General features: G+C 46.2%; 1 protein-coding gene across 2 annotated transcripts in view; it reads left to right on the top strand.

Annotated features, from left to right (window-relative positions):
- The first annotated feature begins 13,069 nt into the window (after positions 1-13,069).
- The window catches only part of gtf2f2a (general transcription factor IIF, polypeptide 2a), a 118,386-nt gene continuing 108,643 nt past the window's right edge, over positions 13,070-22,812 (top strand). The window contains exon 1 of one of the 2 annotated variants that reach the window (XM_070894098.1): positions 13,070-13,214. In XM_070894098.1, the coding sequence (XP_070750199.1) occupies positions 13,149-13,214 (66 nt within the window). In that variant the 5' untranslated portion in view covers positions 13,070-13,148. The remainder of the gene's footprint in view (positions 13,215-22,812) is intronic. The other variant, XM_070894096.1, reaches the window with a different exon arrangement.

The following is a 22,812-nucleotide window of genomic DNA, read 5'->3' as shown; positions in this document are numbered from 1 at the left end:
CAGGAACATAAGAAACAGGAATAGGCCATTCCATCCCTCGTGCCTGTACCACCATTCAATTAGATCGTAGCTTATCTGCACCTCAATTACTTTTACCCGCCTTTGATCCATATCCCTCAATACCCTTACCTAACAAAAATCTATTGATCTCTGTCTTGAAAGCTCCAATTGTCCCAGCATCTACAGCCTTGTGGAGAGTTCCAGGTTTCTCAGTGCTGGAATACACCTGCTGTGGGCTCTGCTGTGGGTTAATAAAAAGTTACCTGGACCAATCCCATAGCAAACAGAACAGTTTGGCCAACCAAGAGAATAGGGGAATAGTAACTCTGCAAAGTGTTATTGCAGTGAATGAAACCAGGTTAATGAAGACCTGTCCACCTGGGTTTCTCTGATGCCTATGTTTAGGATGAATCCCACCCAGTCTCTGGAGGTACCATAATATCTGCAGTACTGCAGCTGTACCATTGCCTTCCCTCCTGATGAAAAGCTGGACTTCCGGAGCTTGAACTCCTGTTTCAGAGCCACCCTTGGAGTCTGGCCAGTGAGAAGTCCCTACAACACCGTGATGGAGGAGATTGTGACCAATGCAAATACCAGTGCTGCTGCCAATGGGAAAGCTGAGCAATTCGATTGTGGAGACTGGGTTTTCTGTGTTCTGGTCACTAAAGTTTCCCTGATGAAACTCACCCTCGAGGTATAGTGAATAAATACAATCTGTGGTGTAGAACTGAACCTTGGGTCTGTGCTGAATTAGCTAATATCACCTGGAGCAGCATTTTTGGCTCTGCTGCAAGTGGCATAAAGAAAGGAAAGAAAAACAAGTGTTACGTTTCCTAATCGCTATTTATTGACATCCTTCACCTTCCCCCGCATCCCCCCTGCTGTTGAATGCGCATGAGTGCTTGTCACGATGATAGGATTGCTCTCACTGGTGATGCCTTCTAAGATTGAATAATCTACCAACACACTGTCTCGGCCCACACAAGAACGCCCCCTTAGAAAGGTATTGAGGCTGTAACTGGATCCCAGCAATAGCTAGTCCCTTCAGAAGGGATGGGGTGGGGAGAAATTGAGTAGGGTAGCCTAATGTTTATGGTATTGGATTAGTGACCTAGAGTTCATGAGTTCAAATACCACCATGGCAAGTTGTAAAATTGAAATCAGAAGCATCTGGTTATTTGTGAGCTGGCCAGATTGTTGTAAAAATCCAACTGGTTCACTAATGTCCTTCGGGAAAGGGAATCTGCCAGCTCTACATTTCTGCAGACCCACACGATGTGGTTAACTCAACACCCTCAGCAACTAGGGATGGAAAATAAACACTGTCTTGCTAGTTTCACTCCTGTCCCAGATACAAGTAAAGAATACAGATCACTTCCAGACAACTGTCTGAGGCTGAATCAGACTGTTTGCAACCTAGGTGACATATTTGACCTGGAGATGAACTTCCGACCACATCCACGCCATCACTAAGACTTCTATTTCCACCTCCGGAACAACACCCGACTCTGCCCCTGCTTCAGCTCATCTGCTGCTGAAACCCTCAACCATGCCTTTGTTACCTCTAGACTGGACTATTCCATTGCTCTCCTGGCTAGCCTCCCATGTTCTACCCTACATAAACTTGAGGTCATCCTAAACTCTGCTGCCTGTGTCCTAACTTACACCAAGTCATGTTCACCCATCATCTGTGCTCACTGATCTATATTGGCTCCCAGTTAAGCAACACCTTGATTTTAAAATTCTCATCCTTGTTTTCAAATACCACCATGGCTTCGTCCCTCCCTATCTCTGTAATCTCCAGCTCTACAATTCCCCCGAGATATCTGCATTCCTCCAATTTTGGCACATCCCTGATTTCCTTCGCCCCATCGTTAGTGGCCGTGCTTTCAGCTGCCGAGGCCCTAAGTTCTAGAATTCCCTCCCTAAACCATTTCTCTATCTCCTTTTAAGAGGCTCCTTAAAACCTACTTCTTGACATCTGCCCTAATATGAGGCTCGGTGTCAAATTTGTTTTATAATGCTCCTGGGAAGCGACTTGTCATGTTTTACTACGTTAAAGGTGCTATATAAATACAAGTTGTTGTAAAAGTAATTTTATAAACCAACAACTTGTATTTATATAGCACCTTTAACATAGTAAAATATCCCAAAGTGCTTCACTAGGAGTGTAATCGGACAAAAATTTACACTGAGCCAAAAAAGGAGACATTAGGAGAGGCTTGGTCAAAGAGGTAGAAATTAAGGAGCATCTTAAAGGAGAACCAAAGGAAATTCAAGAGCTTCGGGCCTCGGAAGCTGAAAGCTAAAAGACAGTTACATAGGATTACATGGGACATATGGCACAGAAACATGCCATTTGGCCCAGTCTACTGGCAGTGGTTATGATCCACACGAGCCTGCTCCTATCTTTCCTCATCTAAATCTATTGGCATAACCCTCTATTCCCTTCTCCCTCATGTGCTTGTCTAAGCTCCCCTTAAATGCATCTATACTATTCGCTTCAACCACTCCCTGTGGTAGTGAGTTCCACACTTTCACCATTCTTTGGGTAAAGAAGTTCTGAATTCTTTATTGGATTTCTTGGTGACTATCTTATATTGATGGCCTCTAGTTATGCTCTTCCCCACAAGTGGAAACATTCTGTATCCACACTATCAAAATCTTTCATAATTTTAAAGACCTCTATTAGGTCACCCCTCAGCCTTCTCAAGAGAAAAGAGATCCAGCCTGTTCATCCTTTCCTCATATGTATACCCTCGCATTTCTGGTATCATCCTTGTAAATCTTCTCTGCACTCTCTCCAGTGCCTCTATATCCTTTTTATAATATGGCAACCAGAACTGTAAGCAGTACTCATAAGTGTGGTCTAACCAAGATTCGATACAGGTTTAGCATAACTTCCCTACTTTTCAATTCTATACCTCTAGAAATAAACCCTAGTGCTTGGTTTGCATTTTATACGGCCTTGCTAACCTGTGTCGCAACTTTTAGTGATTTGTGTACTTGTACGCCGAGATCCCTTTGTTCCTCTCCCCATCGAGATTCGCACCCTCCAAGTAATAAATTACCTCCCTATTCTTCCTACCAAAATGTAAGACCTCATATTTATCTGTGTTGAACTTCATTTGCCAATTATATGCCCATTCTGCAAGTTTATTAATGTCCTCCTGCAATTTGTTGCAGTCCTCCTCAGTATTGACCAACTTGGTGTCGTCCGCAAATTTAGAAATTGTGTTTTTGATTCCAAAGTCTAAATCGTTAATAAAAATTTTGAACAACAGAGGTCCCAGCACAAATCCTTGTGGAACTCCACTACCCACCTTCTGCCACTGTAAATAGCTACCTTTTACCCCTACTCTCTGCTTTCTGTCTTGAAGCCAGCTAACTATCCATTCTGCTACTTGTCCCGACTCTGCATTCTCTGACCTTGTTCATCTGTCTATTATGGGGTACCTTATCGAAGGCCTTTTGAAAATCTAGATAAATTACATCTGCTGCATGACCAATGCCTCCTCTCTCAGGCTGTCAGGGCCCGCTGGAAGGAGCACTTTGAAGATCTCCTCAGTCTAGACTCTGCCTTTGACTCGAGTGTTCTCAACTCCATCCATCAGCATGCAACCCGCCACCACCTCAGTGAAACCCCAACGATGCATGAAGTAGACAAAGCCATAAAACAGCTCAAGAATAACAAGGCTACGGGTGCGGATGGAATTCCTGCTGAGGCGCTAAAATATGGCGGAGAGGTGCTGTTGGCGCAGATACATGACCTCATCTCTCATTTGGAGGGAGGAGAGCATGCCGGGAGATCTCAGAGACAGTGATTGTGGCCATTTTTAAAAAGGGGAACAAATTTGACTGCTATCAACCACAGGGAAGGTTGTCGCTAGAGTTCTCCTCAATCATCTTCTTCTTCTGGCCGAGGAGCTCCTCCCGGAGTCATAGTGCGGATTTCGTACCCAACAGAACAACGGACATGATCTTTGCAGCATGACAACTGCAGGAAAAATGCAGGGAGCAGCGCCAGCCCTTACACATGGCCTTTTTCGATCTTACAAAGACCTTTGACACTGTCGACCGTGAGGGCTTATGGAGTGTCCTCCTCCGTTTTGGATGCCCCCAAAAGTTTGTCAATATCCTTCGCTTGTTCCACGATGGCAGGCAGGCCGTGATCTTTACCAGCGGATCCATTACAGACCCATTCCGCGTCGGGATCGGGGTCAAACAAGGCTGCGTCATCGCACCAACCCTCTTCTCAATCTTCCTTGCTGCCACGCTCCACCTTGTCATGTATTCAACCAGCATTGTAACCCATGTATAAACTGACCTAAGTTGTACACCGTGAGAACACTGACCACTAGGTGGGAGACACTCCTAACCTGGACCTTCAGGTATAAAAGGGGAAGCTCCACCCACCTTCATCACTTGAGTGCTAAGGAATAAAGGACAGGTCACAGACTGACCTTCTCTCAAGCATGGGCCTCGTGTGCATTTATACTGTGTAGTAAGGACGTATTAATGGCGACAAGAAACTGGGATTTAAACCACGCGAGCATGGCCACTAGCAGAACAGACGAGAGGTACTGTGTTAAGGAATGGTTGGGACAGAGATTCAACATTGTTAAAGCAGCACACAGTTCTCCAGGCAGACAAGGGCAGTCAGGCATGCCCCAACATGTAGTCGAACCCAGAGGGGGAGTTTGACAGAGACAATGGCAAGCTGAACAGCGATTCACGCCATTGCAAGGGACAATGCGGCCAGTAATGGGGCCATCAACACCTGTTAATGGTGCACTCAAGGACAATAACAGGGGCAGTCAGGGACGATCGACTGGCAAGGGACCTTTTGTTTCAAACCGCAACTCATGCTGGAGGCGTGGAGGCATACATTCAGCCGGAGTTTGCAGAGATGAGCAAAATACCTGCAGAAATTGCAGAAATGGACACTGGGGGAAATCGCTGGAAGCTGAAGTTCAGCGAGTTCATGTGGAGCATGTATACAGTTCATACACCAGGACGCCACCGATAATGATGAAAGTGCTCCTCAATGGCATCCCAGTATCAATGGAGTTAGACACGGGTGCCAGCCAGTCCCTGATGGGTATCAAACAGTTCAAAAAGTTGTGGGCATCCAAGGCCAGGAGGCCAAAATTATCGCCGATTGACGCACAGCTACGGACTTACACAAAGCAGATCATTCCGGTGCTAGGCAGCACCATGGTAGTCGTGACCCACAAAGATTCGGAGAACAGGTTGCCACTCTGGATTGTCCCAGGGGACGGTCCCGCACTACTGGGGAGGAGTTGGCTTGCTGTCATGAACTGGAAATGGGGCGATGTCAATGCAATTTCCTCTTGTGGAGTATCATGCTCACAGGTCCTGGACAAATTTGACTCATTATTTCAACCCGGCATTGGCACTTTCATGGGGCCAAGGTAGTGATTCACATAAACCCGGACGCCAGACCAGTACACCACAAGGCCAGAGCGGTGCCGTATGTGATGCGGGAAAAGATAGAAAGCGAATTGGACCGCCTGTTGAGGGAAGGCATCATCTCGCCAGTCGAATTCAGTGACTGGGCAAGCGCGATTGTGCCGGTGCTCAAGGCGGATGGGTCGGTCAGGATATGTGGCGATTACAAGGCCACCATCAATCGGGTGTCACTCCAAGACCAGTACCCGCTACCGAGAGCGGAGGACCTCTTTGTGACGCTATCCGGTGGCAAACTTTTTTCAAAATTGGACCTGACCTCAGCTTACATGACCCAGGAGCTGGCGAGTGAGTCGAAGAAGCTGACCACCATCACGACACACAAGGGGTTGCTTGAGTACAACAGATGTCCGTTCGGGATTCGCTCGGCCGCCGCGATCTTCCAACGAAATATGGAAAGCCTCCTCAAGTCGATTCCAGGGACGGTGGTTTTTCAGGACGACATCCTCATTACGGGTTACGATACTGAAGAACACCTCCACAACCTGGAGGAGGTGCTACGCAGACTGGACCGGGTAGGTCTGCGACTGAAAAAGGCGAAGTGCGTCTTCCTAGCTCCAGAGGTAGAATTCCTGGGGATGAGGGTAGCAGCAGACGGGATCAGCCCAACTGCATCCAAGATGGAAGCGATCCAGAGAGCACCCAGACCCCGTAACACGACGGAGCTGCATTCGTTCCTGGGGCTCCTGAACTATTTTGGTAACTTTCTTCCCAAATTGAGCACGCTGCTAGAGCCGCTACACGTGCTGGGGGGACAGCCAGGAAAGGGCTTTTAATAGAGCACGCAATTTGTTATGTTCCAACAATCTGTTAACGCTATATGACCCATGTAAGAAACTTGTGTTAATGTGCGATGCGTCGTCCTATGGTGTCGGGTGTGTGTTGCAGCATGTCAATGCCAAGGGTCAGTTACAGCCGGTAGCTTATGCCTCCAGGAGTCTGTCCCAGGCAGAAAGGGGCTACGGGATGGTAGAAAAGGAGGCGCTCGCATGTGTATATGCGGTAAAGAAAATGCACCAGTACCTGTTTGGCAGGAAATTTGAGCTGGAGACAGATCACAAACCCCTAACGTCCCTTTTGGCCGACAACAAGGCCATAAATGCAAACGCATCGGCCCGCATACAGAGGTGGGCACTCACGTTAGCTGCCTATGACTACACAATTCGGCACGGACCGGGCACCGAAAACTGCGCCGATGCATTCAGCAGGCTCCCACTAGCCACCACTGAGGGGGCTACCGAGCATGGTGCTGAGATGGTCATGGCTGTTGAAGCTTTCGGAAGCGAAGGCTCACCCGTGACAGCCCGTCAGATTAAAGTCTGGACAAATAGAGACCCGCTATTGTCTCTAGTCAAGAAATGTGTCCTGAATGGGGACTGGGCAGCCACGTACAGGGCATGCCCTGAGAAATTTAAACCATTTCACAGGCGCAAGGATGAACTCTCGATTCAGGCCGATTGCCTACTGTGGGGAAACCGCGTAGTCATGCCCCAGGTGGGCAGAGAGGTGTTCATTAGAGAACTCCACAATGGGCACCCGGGCATTGTCACGATGAAGGCAATTGCCAGGTCACACGTTTGGTGGCCAGCGATAGATGCAGATCTGGAACTTTGTGTTTGCAGGTGCAACACGTGTGCCCAGCTGGGCCATGCGCCCAGGGAAGCCCTCCTTAGCCCCTGGCCATGGCCCGCCAAGCCTTGGTCACGCATCCATGTGGACTACGCAGGTCCTTTCATGGGGAAAATGTTTTTGGTTGTAGTAGACGCCTACTCCAAATGGATCGAGAGTGACATTTTAAATTCAAGCACATCCTCTGCCACGGTAGAAAGTCTACGGGCAATGTTCGCCGCCCACGGTCTACCGGACATCTTGGTCAGCGACAATGGCCCGTGCTTCACAAGCACTGAATTCCAGGACTTCATGGCAGGCAATGGAATTAACCATGTTAGAACGGCACCGTTCAAGCCGGCCTCAAACGGCCAGGCAGAACGAGCAGTGCAGATAATCAAACAGGGGATGCTCAGATTCCAAGGGGGTTCCCTACAAACCCGCTTATCACGCCTCCTGTTGGCCTATAGATCCCGACCACACTCGCTCACAGGGGTTCCACCCGCAGAGCTACTAATGAAAAGGACGCTCAAAACCCGATTATCCCTTATACACCCCACCATGAAAGAAATTGTCGAGAGCAGGCGCCAGTCACAATATCACTACCATGACAGGAATGCGAGGGCGCGATGTATTGATGTAAATGATCCTGTTTTTGTCCTCAACTATGCTGCAGGGTCCAAATGGCTCGCAGGCACTGTGGTTGCCAAAGAGGGAAATAGGATTCTGGTAGTTAAACTTACCAATGGACAAATCTGCCGCAAACATGTGGATCAAACAAAAAGGAGATTCAGCAACCCCATAGAAGAAGCAGAGGAAGAACACGATATAGAGTTCACTCCACCACAGGTGACCGAACACAGGAACCAAAGGGAGGAGAGCCCAGTCACTGTGGGCAGTCCGGACAGGCCTGAGGCACTGCAAACAGCAGACACTCAGGCCAGCGGCCAACAACCGGAGCCCCAACTCAGGCGCTCTACAAGGGAGCGTAAACCACCAGAGACTCAACCTGTGTTCCCAATAAGACTTTGGGGGGGGGAGGTGATGTCATGTGTTCAACCAGCATTGTAACCCATTTATAAACTGACCTAAGTTGTACACCGTGAGAACACTGACCACTAGGTGGGAAACACTCCTAACCTGGACCTTCAGGTATAAAAGGGGAAGCTCCACCCACCTTCATCACTTGAGTGCTAAGGAATAAAGGACAGGTCACAGACTGACCTTCTCTCAAGCATGGGCCTCGTGTGCATTTATACTGTGTAGTAAAGACGTATCACACCTTACAGTCAACAAGCTCCCCTCTGGAGTGGAACTAAACTACAGAACCAGTGGGAAGCTGTTTAACCTATGCCGCCTCCAGGCCAGGTCCAAGATCACCCAAACCTCTGTCGTTGAGCTGCAGTACGCGGACGACGCCTGCGTCTGCACACATTCTGAAGCTGAACTCCAGGATATAGTCGAAGTATTCACCAAGGCATATGAAAGCATGGGCCTTACGCTTAACATCCGTAAGACAAAGGTCCTCCACCAGCCTATCCTCGCCACACAGCACTGCCCCGCAGTCATCAAGATTCACGGCGCGGCCCTCGACAACATGGACCACTTCCCATACCTCGGGAGCCTCTTGTCAACAAAGGCAGACATTGATGCGGAGATTCAACATCGCCTCCAGTACTCCAGTGCAGCCTTCGGCCACCTGAGATAAAGTGTGTTCGAGGACCAGGCCCTCAAACCTACCACCAAGCTCATGGTCTACAGGGCTGTAGTAATATCTGCCCTCCTGTATGGATCAGAGGCATGGACGATGTACAGAAGACACATCAAGTCGCTGGAGATATATCACCAACGATGTCTCTGCAAGATCCTGCAAATCCCCTGGGAGGACAGACGCACCAACATCAGTGTCCTCGCCCAGGCTAACATCCCCAGCATTGAAGCAATAACCACACTCGATCAGCTTCGCTTGGCAGGCCACTTAGTTTGCATGCCAGACAAGAGACTCCCTAAGCAATTGCTCTACGCGGAGCTCCTTCATGGCAAACGAGCCAAAGGTGGGCAGCGGAAACATTACAACGACACCCTCAAAGCCTCCCTGGTGAAGTACGACATCACCACTGACACTTGGGAGACCCTGGCCGAAGATCGCCCTAGGTGGAGAAAGTGCATCTGGAAGGACTTTGAGCTCTTCGAATCTCAACGTTGTGAGTGTGAAGAGGTCAGGTGCAGGCAGCGGATGGAGCGTGCAGCAAATCAGTGCCACCCCCCTTCCCCCGACGAATATCTGTCCCACCTGTGACAGGGTCTGTGACTCTCGTGTTGGACTGTTCAGCCATCAAAGAACTAATTTTAGGAGTGGAAGCAAGTCTTCTTCGATTCCGAGGGACTGCCTATGATGATGATGCAGCCTCTCTCTGTTACCTCTTCATAAAATTCAATGAGGTTGGTCAAGCAAGAATTTCCCTTTTGAAATCCATGCTGACTATTCATTATATTTTTGGTTTCTAGATGTCCTTCTATTATCTCCTTTAGTAGGGATTCCATTATTTTTCCTACCACCAATGTAAGCTGACTGGTCTATAATTCCCTGGACATGTTCTATCCCTCTTCTTAAATATAGGTATTACATTAGAAACATAGAAACATAGAAAATAGGTGCAGGAGTAGGCCATTCGGCCCTCCGAGCCTGCACCGCCATTCAATAAGATCATGGCTGATCATTCCCTCAGTACCCCTTTCCTGCTTTCTCTCCATACCCCTTGATCCCTTTAGCCGTAAGGGCCATATCTAACTCCCTCTTGAATATATCCAATCAACTGGCATCAACAACTTCTGCAGTAGAGAATTCCACAGGTTAACAACTCTCTGAGTGAAGAAGTTTCTCCTCATCTCAGTCCTTATCCTTAGACTGTGTCCCCTGGTTCTGGACTTCCCCAGCATCGGGAACATTCTTCCTGCATCTAACTTGGTCCAGTCCCGTCAGAATTTTATAGATCTCCTCTCATCCTTCTAAACGCCAGTGAATACAGGCCCAGTCGATCCAGTCTCTCCTCATATGTCAGATCTGCCATCCCGAGAATCAGTCTGATGAACCTTCGCTGCACTCCCTCAATAGCAAGAACGTCCTTCCTCAGATTAGGAGACCAAATGAACACAATATTCCAGGTGAGCTTCACCAGGGCCCTGCAGCAAGATCTCCCTGCTCCTATAGACAAATCCCCTAGCTATGAAGGCCAACATACCATTTGCTTTCTTCACCACCTGCTGTACCTGCATGCCAACTTTCAATGACTGATGTACCATGACACCCATGTCTCGTTGCACCTCCCCTTTTCCTAATCTGCCGCCATTCAGATAATATTCTGCCTTCGTGCTTTTACCACCAAAGTGGATAACCTCACATTTATCCACATTATACTGCATCTGCCATGCATTTGCCCACTCACCTAACCTGTCCCAAGTCACCCTGCAGCCTCTTAGCGTCCTCCTCACAGCTCACACCGCCACCCAGCTTAGTGTCATCTGCAAACTTGGAGATATTACACTCAATTCCTTCATCTAAATCATTAATGTATATTGTAAATAGCTCGGGTCCCAGCACTGAGCCCTGCGGCACTCCACTAGTCACTGCCTGCCATTCTGAAAAGGACCCGTTTATCCCGACTCTCTGCTTCCTGTCTGCCAACCAGTTCTCTATCCACGTCAGTAGATTACCCCCAATACCATGTGCTTTAACTTTGCACACTAATCTCTTGTGTGGGACCTTGTGAAAAGCCTTTTGAAAGTCCAAATACACCACATCCACTGTCCCTTGTCCACTCTATTAGTTACATCCTCAAAAAATTCTAGAAGATTTGTCAAACATGATTTCCCGATTTCCCTTTCATAAATCCATGCTGACTTGGACCGATCCCGTCACTGCTTTCCAAATGCGCTGCTATTTCATCTTTAATAATTGATTCCAACATTTTCCCCACTACTGATGTCAGGCTAACCGGTCTATAATTACCCGTTTACACTCTCCCTCCTTTTTTAAAAAAGTGGTGTTACATTAGCTACCCTCCAGTCCATAGGAACTGATCCAGAGTCGATAGACTGTTGAAAAATGATCACCAATGCACGACTATTTCTCGGATCACTTCCTTAAGTACTCTGGGATGCAGACTATCAGGCCCCGGAGATTTATCGGCTTTCAATCCCATCAATTTCCCTAACACAATTTCCCGTCTAATAAAGATTTCCTTCAGTTCCTCCTTCTCACCTATATGCACCACGACAACTGGCTGTTCACCCTCCCCCTCCAAAATGTCCTGCAGCCGCACCGAGACATCCTTGACCCTTGCACCAGGGAGGCAACATACCATCCTGGAGTCTCGATTGCGGCCGCAGAAACGTCTATCTATTCCCCTTAAAATAGAATCCCCTACCACTATAGCTCTCCCACTCTTCTTCCTGCTCTCCTGTGCAGCAGAGCCACCCATGGTGCCATGAATTTGGCTGCTGCTGCCCTCCCCTGATGAGTCATCCCCCAGAACAGTACCCAAAGCGGTGTATTTGTTTTGGAGGGGGATGGCCGCAGGGGACCCCTGCACTACCTTCCTTCCACTGCTCATCCTGTTGGTCTCCCATTCCCTATCTGTCTGTGTAACCTTTACCTGCGGTAAGACCAACTCACTAAACGTGCTATTCACAGCATCCTCAACATCGCAAGTGCTCCAGAGTGAATCCACCCGCAGCTCCAGTGCCGCAATGCAGTCTGTCAGGTGCTGCAGCAGGATACACTTCCTGCACATGTAGTTAGCTATCTGCCAGTCCTCTGACATTACACCTTTTTCTAACGAGTTATTAAATATGTGTAGTAATGCCTCTGCTATCTCTTTCTAGATTCTTTTAAAATGCGTGGATTCAATCCATCTAGCTAGACCAGGGGTTTTGTCCTCTTTTGAGTTTGATTAGTTTATTTAATATATCCCCTTTTTTATTTTAAGTGTCCTTATCTCATGACTAATCTTATCATCCAATGTCATGTCCACCTGTTCGATCTCCCTGGTAAATACTAAAACAAAATAATGATTTAATATTTCTGCCATCTCTCTATCATTACCTGTATTGTCCTGTCTATCCCTTAATGGCCCTATTCCCATCCTAACCTTCCTTTTTTTATTGATGTGCTTGTAAAATATTTTACTATTTTGTTTTATGTTCCTTGATAATTTATTTTCATGGTTCCTCTTTGCTTTCTTAATTTTCTTTTACATCTCTAATCTTTTCGTACTTTCCCTTATCATGCACTCCCCTGCTGTCTATGTCCTAAAGGACGGACCACATTGTCCCCATGCCTGATACAAGACTCCCGAAACAAGTACTCTACTCCGAGTTCCATCACGGCAAGCGAGTCCCAGGAGGGCAGAGAAAACACTTCAAAGCCTCCTTGAACAAATGTAACATCCCCACCGACTCTTGGGAATCCCTGGCCAAAGACCGTTTAAAGTGGAGGTGAAGCATCCGAGAAGGCGCCGAACACTTTGAGTTTCTCCGTCGGGAGCACACGGAAGCCAAGTAAAACAGCGGAAAGAGCAAAGGACAAACCAAGCACCCCACCCACCATCTGCCCACCTGTGACAGAGACTGTAGATCCCGCATTGGTCTCATCAGTCACCTTCGAACTCATATTAGTGTGGAAGCAAGTCATCCTCGACTCCGGGGGACTGCCTGAGAAGAAGATGTACTTAATTTATGCCTCTTTCCTTCCCCTCAATTGTTCCCTTATGGCTTTATTCATCCAGTTGTTTATTATTATAGATCAAATCACTTTTAATTATGCTTCTTCCACAATCATTACGAGCTGCTCGACACGGGATCTCTGACTACGGCTTCCAAAGGTACTGTGGCTAAATGTACTGTTGCTTTCCACACTGCCGTCAGAAATTTCGACAATCGGGTTCGGTCTGACCCCGCCGGCCACCGTGGCGGCGGGAGCGCGGCTAGTGACGGAGCGGCGGCGGGAGCGCACGGCCAGTGACGGAGCGGCGGTAGTTTCCCAGGCGGAAATGGGCGAGAAGGGGGAGCTGGATTTAACCGGAGTGAAGCTCAACACGGGGGTCTGGCTGGTGAAGGTGCGTTCGGTCAAGGTGGCCGGCTTGTGTGAGCCTAGAGGCACCGGGGCCCCGAGAGAACTGCCCCCCCCCCCTTATAAGAGTGTAGGGGGAACACGAGTGGGGAAGGGGAGTGTGTGGGGAACATAGAACGGGGGTGAACAGGCGAAGGGGGATGTGGGGGTGAACAGGGGAAGGGGGATGTGGGGGTGAAAAGGGGATGTGGGGAAGAAAAGGGGATGTGGGGAACGGGTGAAGAAGGGGACCGTGGAAGGGGGCTGTCGGGAAGAGGATGTGGGGGTGATCAAGGGGATGTGGTGGGGGGAGTTAGATCAGAATTACATAGAGATGGCAACATGGAATCAGACTGCTTGGCCGCACCAGTCCATATTGGTGTTTACCCTCCACTCAAGCAGAAATCCTAATCCCTTGTCCTTCAATCACTTATCAAAGCAATTGTTAAATGATGACATGGTCTCTTCAATCACCAACTTTGGTATTGCGTTCCACAGCCTCAATCATCTGTATAAAAATGCTTCTTCATGCCTCTGACCTTAATCTCTTAAAATTCATCTTGTTTCTATGTTTTCCTGTTCAAGACACCTCAACCATTGGAAACAGTCTGTTTCTATCTACTCTGTCTCATACATTCATAATTAAAAAAAAACTCTTTCAAGGGTCCATATAGCTCCATAATTTACTCTGTTATAACAAAAAGTACCCCAATTCTTTAGGAAAACACCAAATGGTCTATTAAGGCTGCACCACAGTCATGATGGCTGGAGCATCACAACTAGCCACTTCCTACTCCATCCCTGCAACCATATAATCTCTTGAGAGGCAAAAAAAACAGAAAGCAAAACCTAAGGCCAAAAAAGAGGGATCGGGAAAATTCCTTTCCAACTCTCTCAGCTGATCAAAACCAGTCCAGGTGATCCCATTAACCATGCCTTATGTTAACTGTTTAAATCACTTGCATTTTATAAGATGCGATCTCTGCCCCAATGAAGAACACCGGTCCAGCTTCCTTTTAAAGAGTCACAGAATCAGTGCCTAATATCTAGCCTGTTTCGGATCTTGAACTTTAAATGTATGACCCCTGGTCCTCGCCAATCTGTAAATCTGAACTAATCTGTAAATAGGTAGGAAATCCAGCACACTCGTTTTATATATCTTGTGCATTGTCCAACCGCGATTTGCCCACTATACGCAATGGCTGGTGAATCCCTCGATTCCCTATTAATTTCCACGCGGGGGCCAGGCAGTGAAACTAACCTTGAAACTAAGGTGAAAGATCTGCAGATAAGCATTCCTAAGCATCGCTTACAATCCCTTCAAGCATCTCCCCGTGACTGGTTCCCTGGTACTGGCTTGTTTCCTTTTTTGAAAATCTACCTTCCAAACTAAGAGAACAATTCCTGAATCTATTGAGCCGTTGAAGATATGGACAGGGGTCTCACGTGCCATCTCTTTTTTCACTCTTGGGTTTTTCATCTGGAGCCCAATCTGTTTTGAGATTTCCTATTATGTTAATATTTATAATTTATCTACAGTACATCAAACAGCATGAAACTGAGCATCATCCACAGGAGTGTAGACTAATATGAAATCATAGAAACATAGAAAATAGGTGCAGGAGTAGGCCATTCAGCCCTTCTAGCCTGCACCGCCATTCAATGAGTTCATGGCTGAACATGCACTTCAGTACCCCCTTCCTGCTTTCTCGCCATACCCCTTGATCCCCCGAGTAGTAAGGACTTCTAACTCCATTTTGAATATATTTAGTGAATTGGCCTCAACTACTTTCTGTGGAAGAGAATTCCACAGGTTCACCACTGTCTGGGTGAAGAAGTTTCTCCTCATCTCGGTCCTAAATGGCTTACCCCTTATCCTTAGACTGTGACTCCTGGTTCTGGACTTCCCCAACATTGGGAACATTCTTCTTGCATCTAACCTGTCTAAACCCGTCAGAATTTTAAACGTTTCTATGAGGTCCCCTCTCATTCTTCTGAACTCCAGTGAATACAAGCCCAGTTGATCCAGTCTTTCTTGATAGGTCAGTCCCACCATCCCGGGAATCAGTCTGGTGAATCTTCGCTGCACTCCCTCAATAGCAAAAATGTCCTTCCTCAAGTTAGGAGACCAAAACTGTACACAATACTCCAGGTGTGGCCTCACCAAGGCCCTGTACAACTGTAGCAACACCTCCCTGCCCCTGTACTCAAATCCCCTCGCAATGAAGGCCAACATGCCATTTGCTTTCTTAACCGCCTGCTGTACCTGCATGCCAACCTTCAATGACTGATGTACCATGACACCCAGGTCTCGTTGCACCTCCCCTTTTCCTAATCTGTCACCATTCAGATAATAGTCTGTCTCTCTGTTTTTACCACCAAAGTGGATAACCTCACATTTTTCCACATTATACTTCATCTGCCATGCATTTGCCCACTCACCTAACCTATCCAAGTCACTCTGCAGCCTCATAGCATCCTCCTCGCAGCTCACACTGCCACCCAACTTAGTGTCATCCGCAAATTTGGAGATACTACATTTAATCCCCTCGTCTAAATCATTAATGTACAATGTAAACAGCTGGGGCCCCAGCACAGAACCTTGCGGTACCCCACTAGTCACTGCCTGCCATTCTGAAAAGTACCCATTTACCCTTACTCTTTGCTTCCTGTCTGACAATCACAGCTCTGCTGTAGCCTGGAAGTCTATTTGAATCTGTCCTAGAACATAAGAAATAGGAGCAGGAGTAGGCCATTTGGCCCCTCGAGCCGGCTCTTCCATTCAATAAAATCATGGCTGATCTGATCATGACTCAGCTCCACTTCCCTGCCCGCTCCCCATAACCCTTTATTCCCTTATCGCTCAAAAATCTGTCTATCTCTGACTTTAATATATTCAATGACCCAGCCTCCACAGCTCTCTGGGGCAGAGAATTCCACAGGTTTACAACCCTCTGAGAAGAAATTCCTCCTCATCTCAGTTTTAAATGGGAGGCCCCTTATTCTGAGACTATGTCTCCTAGTTTTAGTTTCCCCTATCAGTGGAAATATCCTCTCTGCATCCACCTTGTCGAGCCCCCTCATTATCTTACATGCTTTGATAAGATCACCTCTCATTTTTCTGAACTCCAATGAGTATAGGCTCAACCTATCTTCATAAGTCAACCCCCACATCTCCAGAATCAACCTAGTGAACCTTCTCTGGACAGCCTCCAATACAAGTACATCCTTCCTTAAATACGGAGTCCAAAACTGTACGCAGTACTCTAGATGTGGCCTCACCAATACCCTGTACAGTAGTAGCAGGACTTCTCTGCTTTTATACTCCATCCCCCTTGCAATAAAGGCCAACATCCCATTTGCGTTCCTGATTACTTGCTGTTCCTGCATACCAACTTTTTGTGTTTCATGCACAAGGACCCCCAGGTTCCTCTGTACTGCAGCACTTTGCAATTTTTCTCCATTTAAATTATAATTTGCTTTTCTCTTTTTTCTGCCGAAGTGGATAACCTCACATTTTCCCACATACTCCATCTGCCAATTTTTGCCCACTCACTTAGTCTGTCTATATGCCTTTGCAGATTTTGCTCACAATTTGCTTTGCCACCCATCTTTGTATCATCAGCAAACTTGGCTACATTATACTCAGTCCCTTCATCCAAATCATTGATATAGATTGTAAATAGTTGAGGCACCAGCACTGATCCCTGCAACACCCCATTAGTTACTGTTTGCCAACTGGAAAATGACCCATTTATCCCGACTCTCTGATTTCTGTTAGCCAATCCTCTATCCATGCTATTATAGTACACCCAACCCCGTGAATTTTTATCTTGTGCAGTAACCTTTTATGTGGCACCTTATCGAATGCCTTCTGGAAATTCACTGGTCCCCCCCTTATCCACCCTGCTCGTTACATCCTCAAAGAACTCCAGCAAATTTGTCAAACGTGATTTCCCTTTCATAAAACCATGCTGACTCTGCTTGATTGAATTATGCTTTTCCAAATGTCCTGCTACTACTTCCTTAATAATGGACCCCAGCATTTTCCCAACGACAGATGTTAAGCTAACTGGTCTATAGTTTCCTGCTTTCTGTCTGCCTCCTTTTTTAAATAGGGGCGTTACATTTGCGATTTTCCAATCCGCTGGGGCCACCCCAGAATCCAGGGAATTTTGGTAGATTACAAACAATGCATCTACTATTCCTGCAGCCACTTCTTTTAACAACCGAGGATGCAAGCCATCAGGTTCAGGGGACTTGTCTGCCTTTAATCCCATTATTTTACCAAGTACTACCACTTTCGTGATAGTAATTGTATTAAGTGCCTCCCTTCCTATAGCCCCTTGATTATCCACTATTGGGATGTTTTTAGTGTTTTCTACCTTGATATTTCTACAAAATATTTGTTCAAAGTCTCTGCCATTTCCCTGTTCCCCATTATTAATTCCCCAGTCTCAAAGGAACCAACATTTACTTTAGTCACTCTTTTCCTTTTTATGTACCTGTAGAAACTCATACTATCTGTTTTTATATTTCGTGCTAGTTTACTTTCATAATCTATCTTCCCTCTATTATTTTTTTAGTCGTTTGCTGGCTTTTAAAAGTTTCCCAGTCCTCTGGCCTCCCACTAGTCTTGGCCACATTGTATGCCCTTGTTTTCAATTTGATACCATCCCTTATTTTCTTAGTTAGCCATGGATGGTTATCCCTTCTCTTACAGTCTTTCCTTCTAATTGGGATATATTTTTGTTGAAAGTTATGAAATATCTCTTTAAATGTCTGCCACTGCTCATCAACCGTCCCACACTTTAACCTATTTTCCCAGTCCACGTTAGCCAACTTTGCCTTCATATCTTTGTCGTCTCTTAATAATAGGAAATGTGGAAATGGCTGAGACCGTAAACAATTATTTTGCTTCGGTCTTCACAGTGGAAGACACAAAAACCATGCCAAAAATTGCTGGTCACGGGAATATGGGAAGGGAGGACCTTGAGATAATCACTATCACTAGGGGGGTAGTGCTGGACAGGCTAATGGGACTCAAGGTAGACAAGTCCCCTGGTCCTGATGAAATGCATCCCAGGTTATTAAAAGAGATGGCGGAAGTTATAGCAGATGCATTCGTTATAATCTACCAAAATTCTCTGGACTCTGGGGAGGTACCATCGGATTGGAAAGCAGCTAATGTAACGCCTCTGTTTATAAAAAAAAGGGGCAGGCAAAAGGCAGGTAACTATAGGCCGGTTAGTTTAACATCTGTAGTGGGGAAAATGCTTGAAGCTATCATTAAGGAAGAAATAGCGGGACATCTAGATAGAAATAGTGCAATCAAGCAGACGCAACATGGATTCATGAAAGGGAATCATGTGCAACTAATTTACTGAAATTCTTTGAGGATATAACGAGCATGGTGGATGGAGGTGTACCGATGGATGTGGTGTATTTGGATTTCCAAAAGGCATTCGATAAGGTGCCACACAAAAGGTTACTGCAGAAGATAAAGGTACGCGGAGTCAGAGGAAATGTATTAGCATGGATAGAGAATTGGCTGGCTAACAGAAAGCAAAGAGTCGGGATAAATGGGTCCTTTTCGGGTTGGAAATCGGTGGTTAGTGGTGTGCCACAGGGATCGGTGCTGGGACCACAACTGTTTACAATATACATAGATGACCTGGAAGAGGGGACAGAGTGTAGTGTAACAAATTTTGCAGATGACACAAAGATGAGTGGGAAAGCGGGTTGTGTAGAGGACACAGAGAGGCTGCAAAGAGATTTAGATAGGTTAAGCGAATGGGCTAAGGTTTGGCAGATGGAATACAATGTCGGAAAATGTGAGGTCATCCACCTTGGAAAATAAAACAGTAAAAGGGAATATTATTTGAATGGGGAGAAATTACAACATGTTGCGGTGTAGAGGGATCTGGGGGTCCTTGTGCATGAAACTCTTTTGGAGTTTATCTGTAAAACATAAAACTAATTGGTGCCACCCGACCTGGATGACACACCAGACATTTACAAGGCCCTTTTTTTTTCTTTTTTGTTTTTTTTTGTGTTTTTCTTTTTTTTGGGCACTAAAATCAAATTTTTTCCGCAGTGCCCCCTATAAAAGGGAAGGGGGACACTAAAAGCACTGGCAATTAAAACAAATTAAACTTTAAAACGTAAAATCAAATTAAAATTTGGTTGCCGGGCGTGATGATGCACTCGAGTCCCTCCGGTGCCCACCTCTCGTCCTTGTGCATGAAACTCTTTTAGAGTCTACCTGTAAAACATAAAACATTAAACCGTGCCACCCGCCCTGGATGACACAGCAGACATTTCCAAGGCTCTTTTTTTCTTTTTTGTGTTTTTTTTTTGTGTGTTTCTTTTTTTTTTCTTTTTTTTTTTGGGCGCTAAAATCACATTTTTTCCCCAGTGCCCCCTATAAAAGGGGAGGGGGACACTAAAAGCACCGGCAATTAAAACAAATTAAACTTTAAAACGTAAAATCAAATTAAAATTTGGTTGCCAGGCGTGATGATGCACTCCAGTCCCTCCGGTGCCCACCTCTCGTCCTTGTGCATGAAACTCTTTTAGGAGTTCACCTGCAAAAACATAAAACATTAAACGGTGCCACCCGACCTGGGTGACACTCCAGACATTTACAAGGCCCTTTTTTTTTTCCCCCTTTTTTTTGTTTTTTTTTGTGTTTTTCTTTTTTTGGTTTTTTTTTTTGGGCACTAAAATCACAATTTTCCCCAGTGCCCCCTATAAAAGGGAAGGGGGACACTAAAAGTACCGGCAATTAAAACAAATTAAACTTAAAAACGTGATGCACTCCAGTCCCTCCGGTGCCCACCTCTCGTCCTTGTGCATGAAACTCTTTTTGGAGTTCACCTGCAAAACATAAAACATTAAACGGTGCCACCCGACCTGGGTGACACTCCAGACATTTACAAGGCCCTTTTTTTTTTCCCCCCTTTTTTTTGTTTTTTTTTGTGTTTTTCTTTTTTTGTTTTTTTTTGGACACTAAAATCACAATTTTCCCCAGTGCCCCCTATAAAAGGGAAGGGGGACACTAAAAGCACAGGCAATTAAAACAAATTAAACTTAAAAACGTAAAATCAAATTAAAATTTGGTTGCCGGGCGTGATGATGCACTCCAGTCCCTCCGGTGCCCACCTCTCGTCCTTGTGCATGAAATAATTTTAGAGTCTACCTGCAAAACATAAACATTAAACTGTGCCACCCGACCTGGGTGACACTCCAGACATTTACAAGGCCCTTTTTTTTTTTTCCCTTTTTTGTGTTTTTTTTTCTGTTTTTTTGGTTTTTTTGGGTTTTTTTTTTTGGGCACTAAATTCACAATTTTCCCCAGTGCCCCCTATAAAAGGGAAGGGGGACACTAAAAGCACCGGCAATTAAAACAAATTAAACTTAAAAACGTAAAATCAAATTAAAATTTGGTTGCCGGGCGTGATGATGCACTCCAGTCCCTCCTCTCGTCCTTGTGCATGAATTCCAAAAAGTTAGTTTGCAGGTGCAGCAGGTAATTGGGAAGGTGAATGGAATGTTGGCCTTCTTTGCGAGAGGGATGGAGTACAAAAGCAGGGAGTTCCTGATGCAACTGTACAGGGTATTGGTGAGGCCGCACCTGGAGTACTGCGTGCAGTTTTGGTCACCTTACTTAAGGAAGGATATACTAGCTTTGGAGGGGGTACAGAGACGATTCACTAGGCTGATTCCGGAGATGAGGGGGTTATCTTAAGATGATAGATTGAGTAGACTGGATCTTTACACTGTACACTGTACATTAATGATTTAGATGAGGGGATTAAATGTAGTATCTCCAAATTTGCGGATGACACTAAGTTGGGTGGCAGTGTGAGCTGCGAGGAGGATGCTGCCTAAGGCTGCAGAGCGACTTGGATAGGTTAGGTGAGTGGGCAAATGCATGGCAGATGAAGTATAATGTGGATAAATGTGAGGTTATCCACTTTGGTGGTAAAAACAGAGAGACAGACTATTATCTGAATGGTGACAGATTAGGAAAAGGGGAGGTGCAAAGAGACCTGGGTGTCATGGTACATCAGTCATTGAAGGTTGGCATGCAGGTGCAGCAGGCGGTTAAGAAAGCAAATGGCATGTTGGCCTTCATAGCAAGGGGATTTGAGTACAGGGGCAGGGAGGTGTTGCTACAGTTGTACAGGGCATTGGTGAGGCCACACCTGGAGTATTGTGTACAGTTTTGGTCTCCTAACCTGAGGAAGGACATTCTTGCTATTGAGGGAGTGCAGCGAAGGTTCACCAGACTGATTCCCGGGATGGCGGGACTGACCTATCAAGAAAGACTGGATCAACTGGGCTTGTATTCACTGGAGTTCAGAAGAATGAGAGGGGACCTCATAGAAACATTTAAAATTCTGACGGGTTAGACAGGTTAGATGCAGGAAGAATGTTCCCAATGTTGGGGAAGTCCAGAACCAGAGGTCACAGTCTAAGGATAAGGGGTAAGCCATTTAGGACCGAGATGCGGAGGAACTTCTTCACCCAGAGAGTGGTGAACCTGTGGAATTCTCTACCACAGAAAGTTGTTGAGGCCAATTCACTAAATATATTCAAAAAGGAGTTAGATGAGGTCCTTACTACTAGGGGGATCAAGGGGTATGGCGAGAAAGCAGGAATGGGGTACTGAAGTTGAATGTTCAGCCATGAACTCATTGAATGGCGGTGCAGGCTAGAAGGGCCGAATGGCCTACTCCTGCACCTATTTTCTATGTTTCTATGTTACTCGTTGGAGTTCAGAAGGATGAGGGGTGATCTTATAGAAACACTTAAAATAATGAAAGGGATAGACAAGATAGAGGCAGAGAGGTTGATTCCACTGGTTGGGGAGACTAGAACTAGGGGGCACAGCCTCAAAATACGGGGGAGCCAATTTAAAACCGAGTTGAGAAGGAATGTCTTCTCCCAGAGGGTTGTGAATCTGTGGAATTCTCTGCCCAAGGAAGCAGTTGAGGCTAGCTCATTGAATATATTCAAATCACAGATAGATAGATTTTTAACCAATAAGGGAATTAAGGGTTATGGGGAACGGGCGGGTAAGTGGAGCTGAGTCCACGGCCAGATCAGCCATGATCTTGTTGAATGGCGGAGCAGGCTCGAGGGGCTAGATGGCCTACTCCTGTTCCTAATTCTTATGTTCTTCTGTCTCCTTTATTTAAGCTCAGAACACTGGTTTTAGATCCTACTTTCTCACCCTCCAACTGAATTTGAAATTCAATCATTTTATGGTCACTCATTCCTCGAGGATCCTTTACTAGGAGATCATTTATTAAACCTGTCTCATTACACAGTACCAGATCTAAGATAACCTGCTCCTTGGTTTCACAAAGTACTGTTCAAGGAAACTATCCCAATGTTGGGGACGTCCGGAGCCAGGGGTCACAGTCCAGGGATTGGGGGGGTGGGCCATTTGGGACTGAGATGAGGAGAAACTTCTTCACTCAGTGAGTCGTTAGCCTGTGGAATTCTCTACCGCAGAGAGTTGTTGATGCCAGTTCGTTAGATATATTCAAGACGGAGTTAGATATGGCCCTTATGGCTTAAGGGATCAAGGGGTA

The sequence above is a fragment of the Pristiophorus japonicus genome, chromosome 11, assembly GCF_044704955.1.
Source record: "Pristiophorus japonicus isolate sPriJap1 chromosome 11, sPriJap1.hap1, whole genome shotgun sequence".
Taxonomy (NCBI): Eukaryota; Metazoa; Chordata; class Chondrichthyes; family Pristiophoridae; genus Pristiophorus; species Pristiophorus japonicus.
The sequence above is the reverse complement of the archived record's forward strand: the minus strand, read 5'-3'. Positions and strand labels throughout refer to the sequence as shown.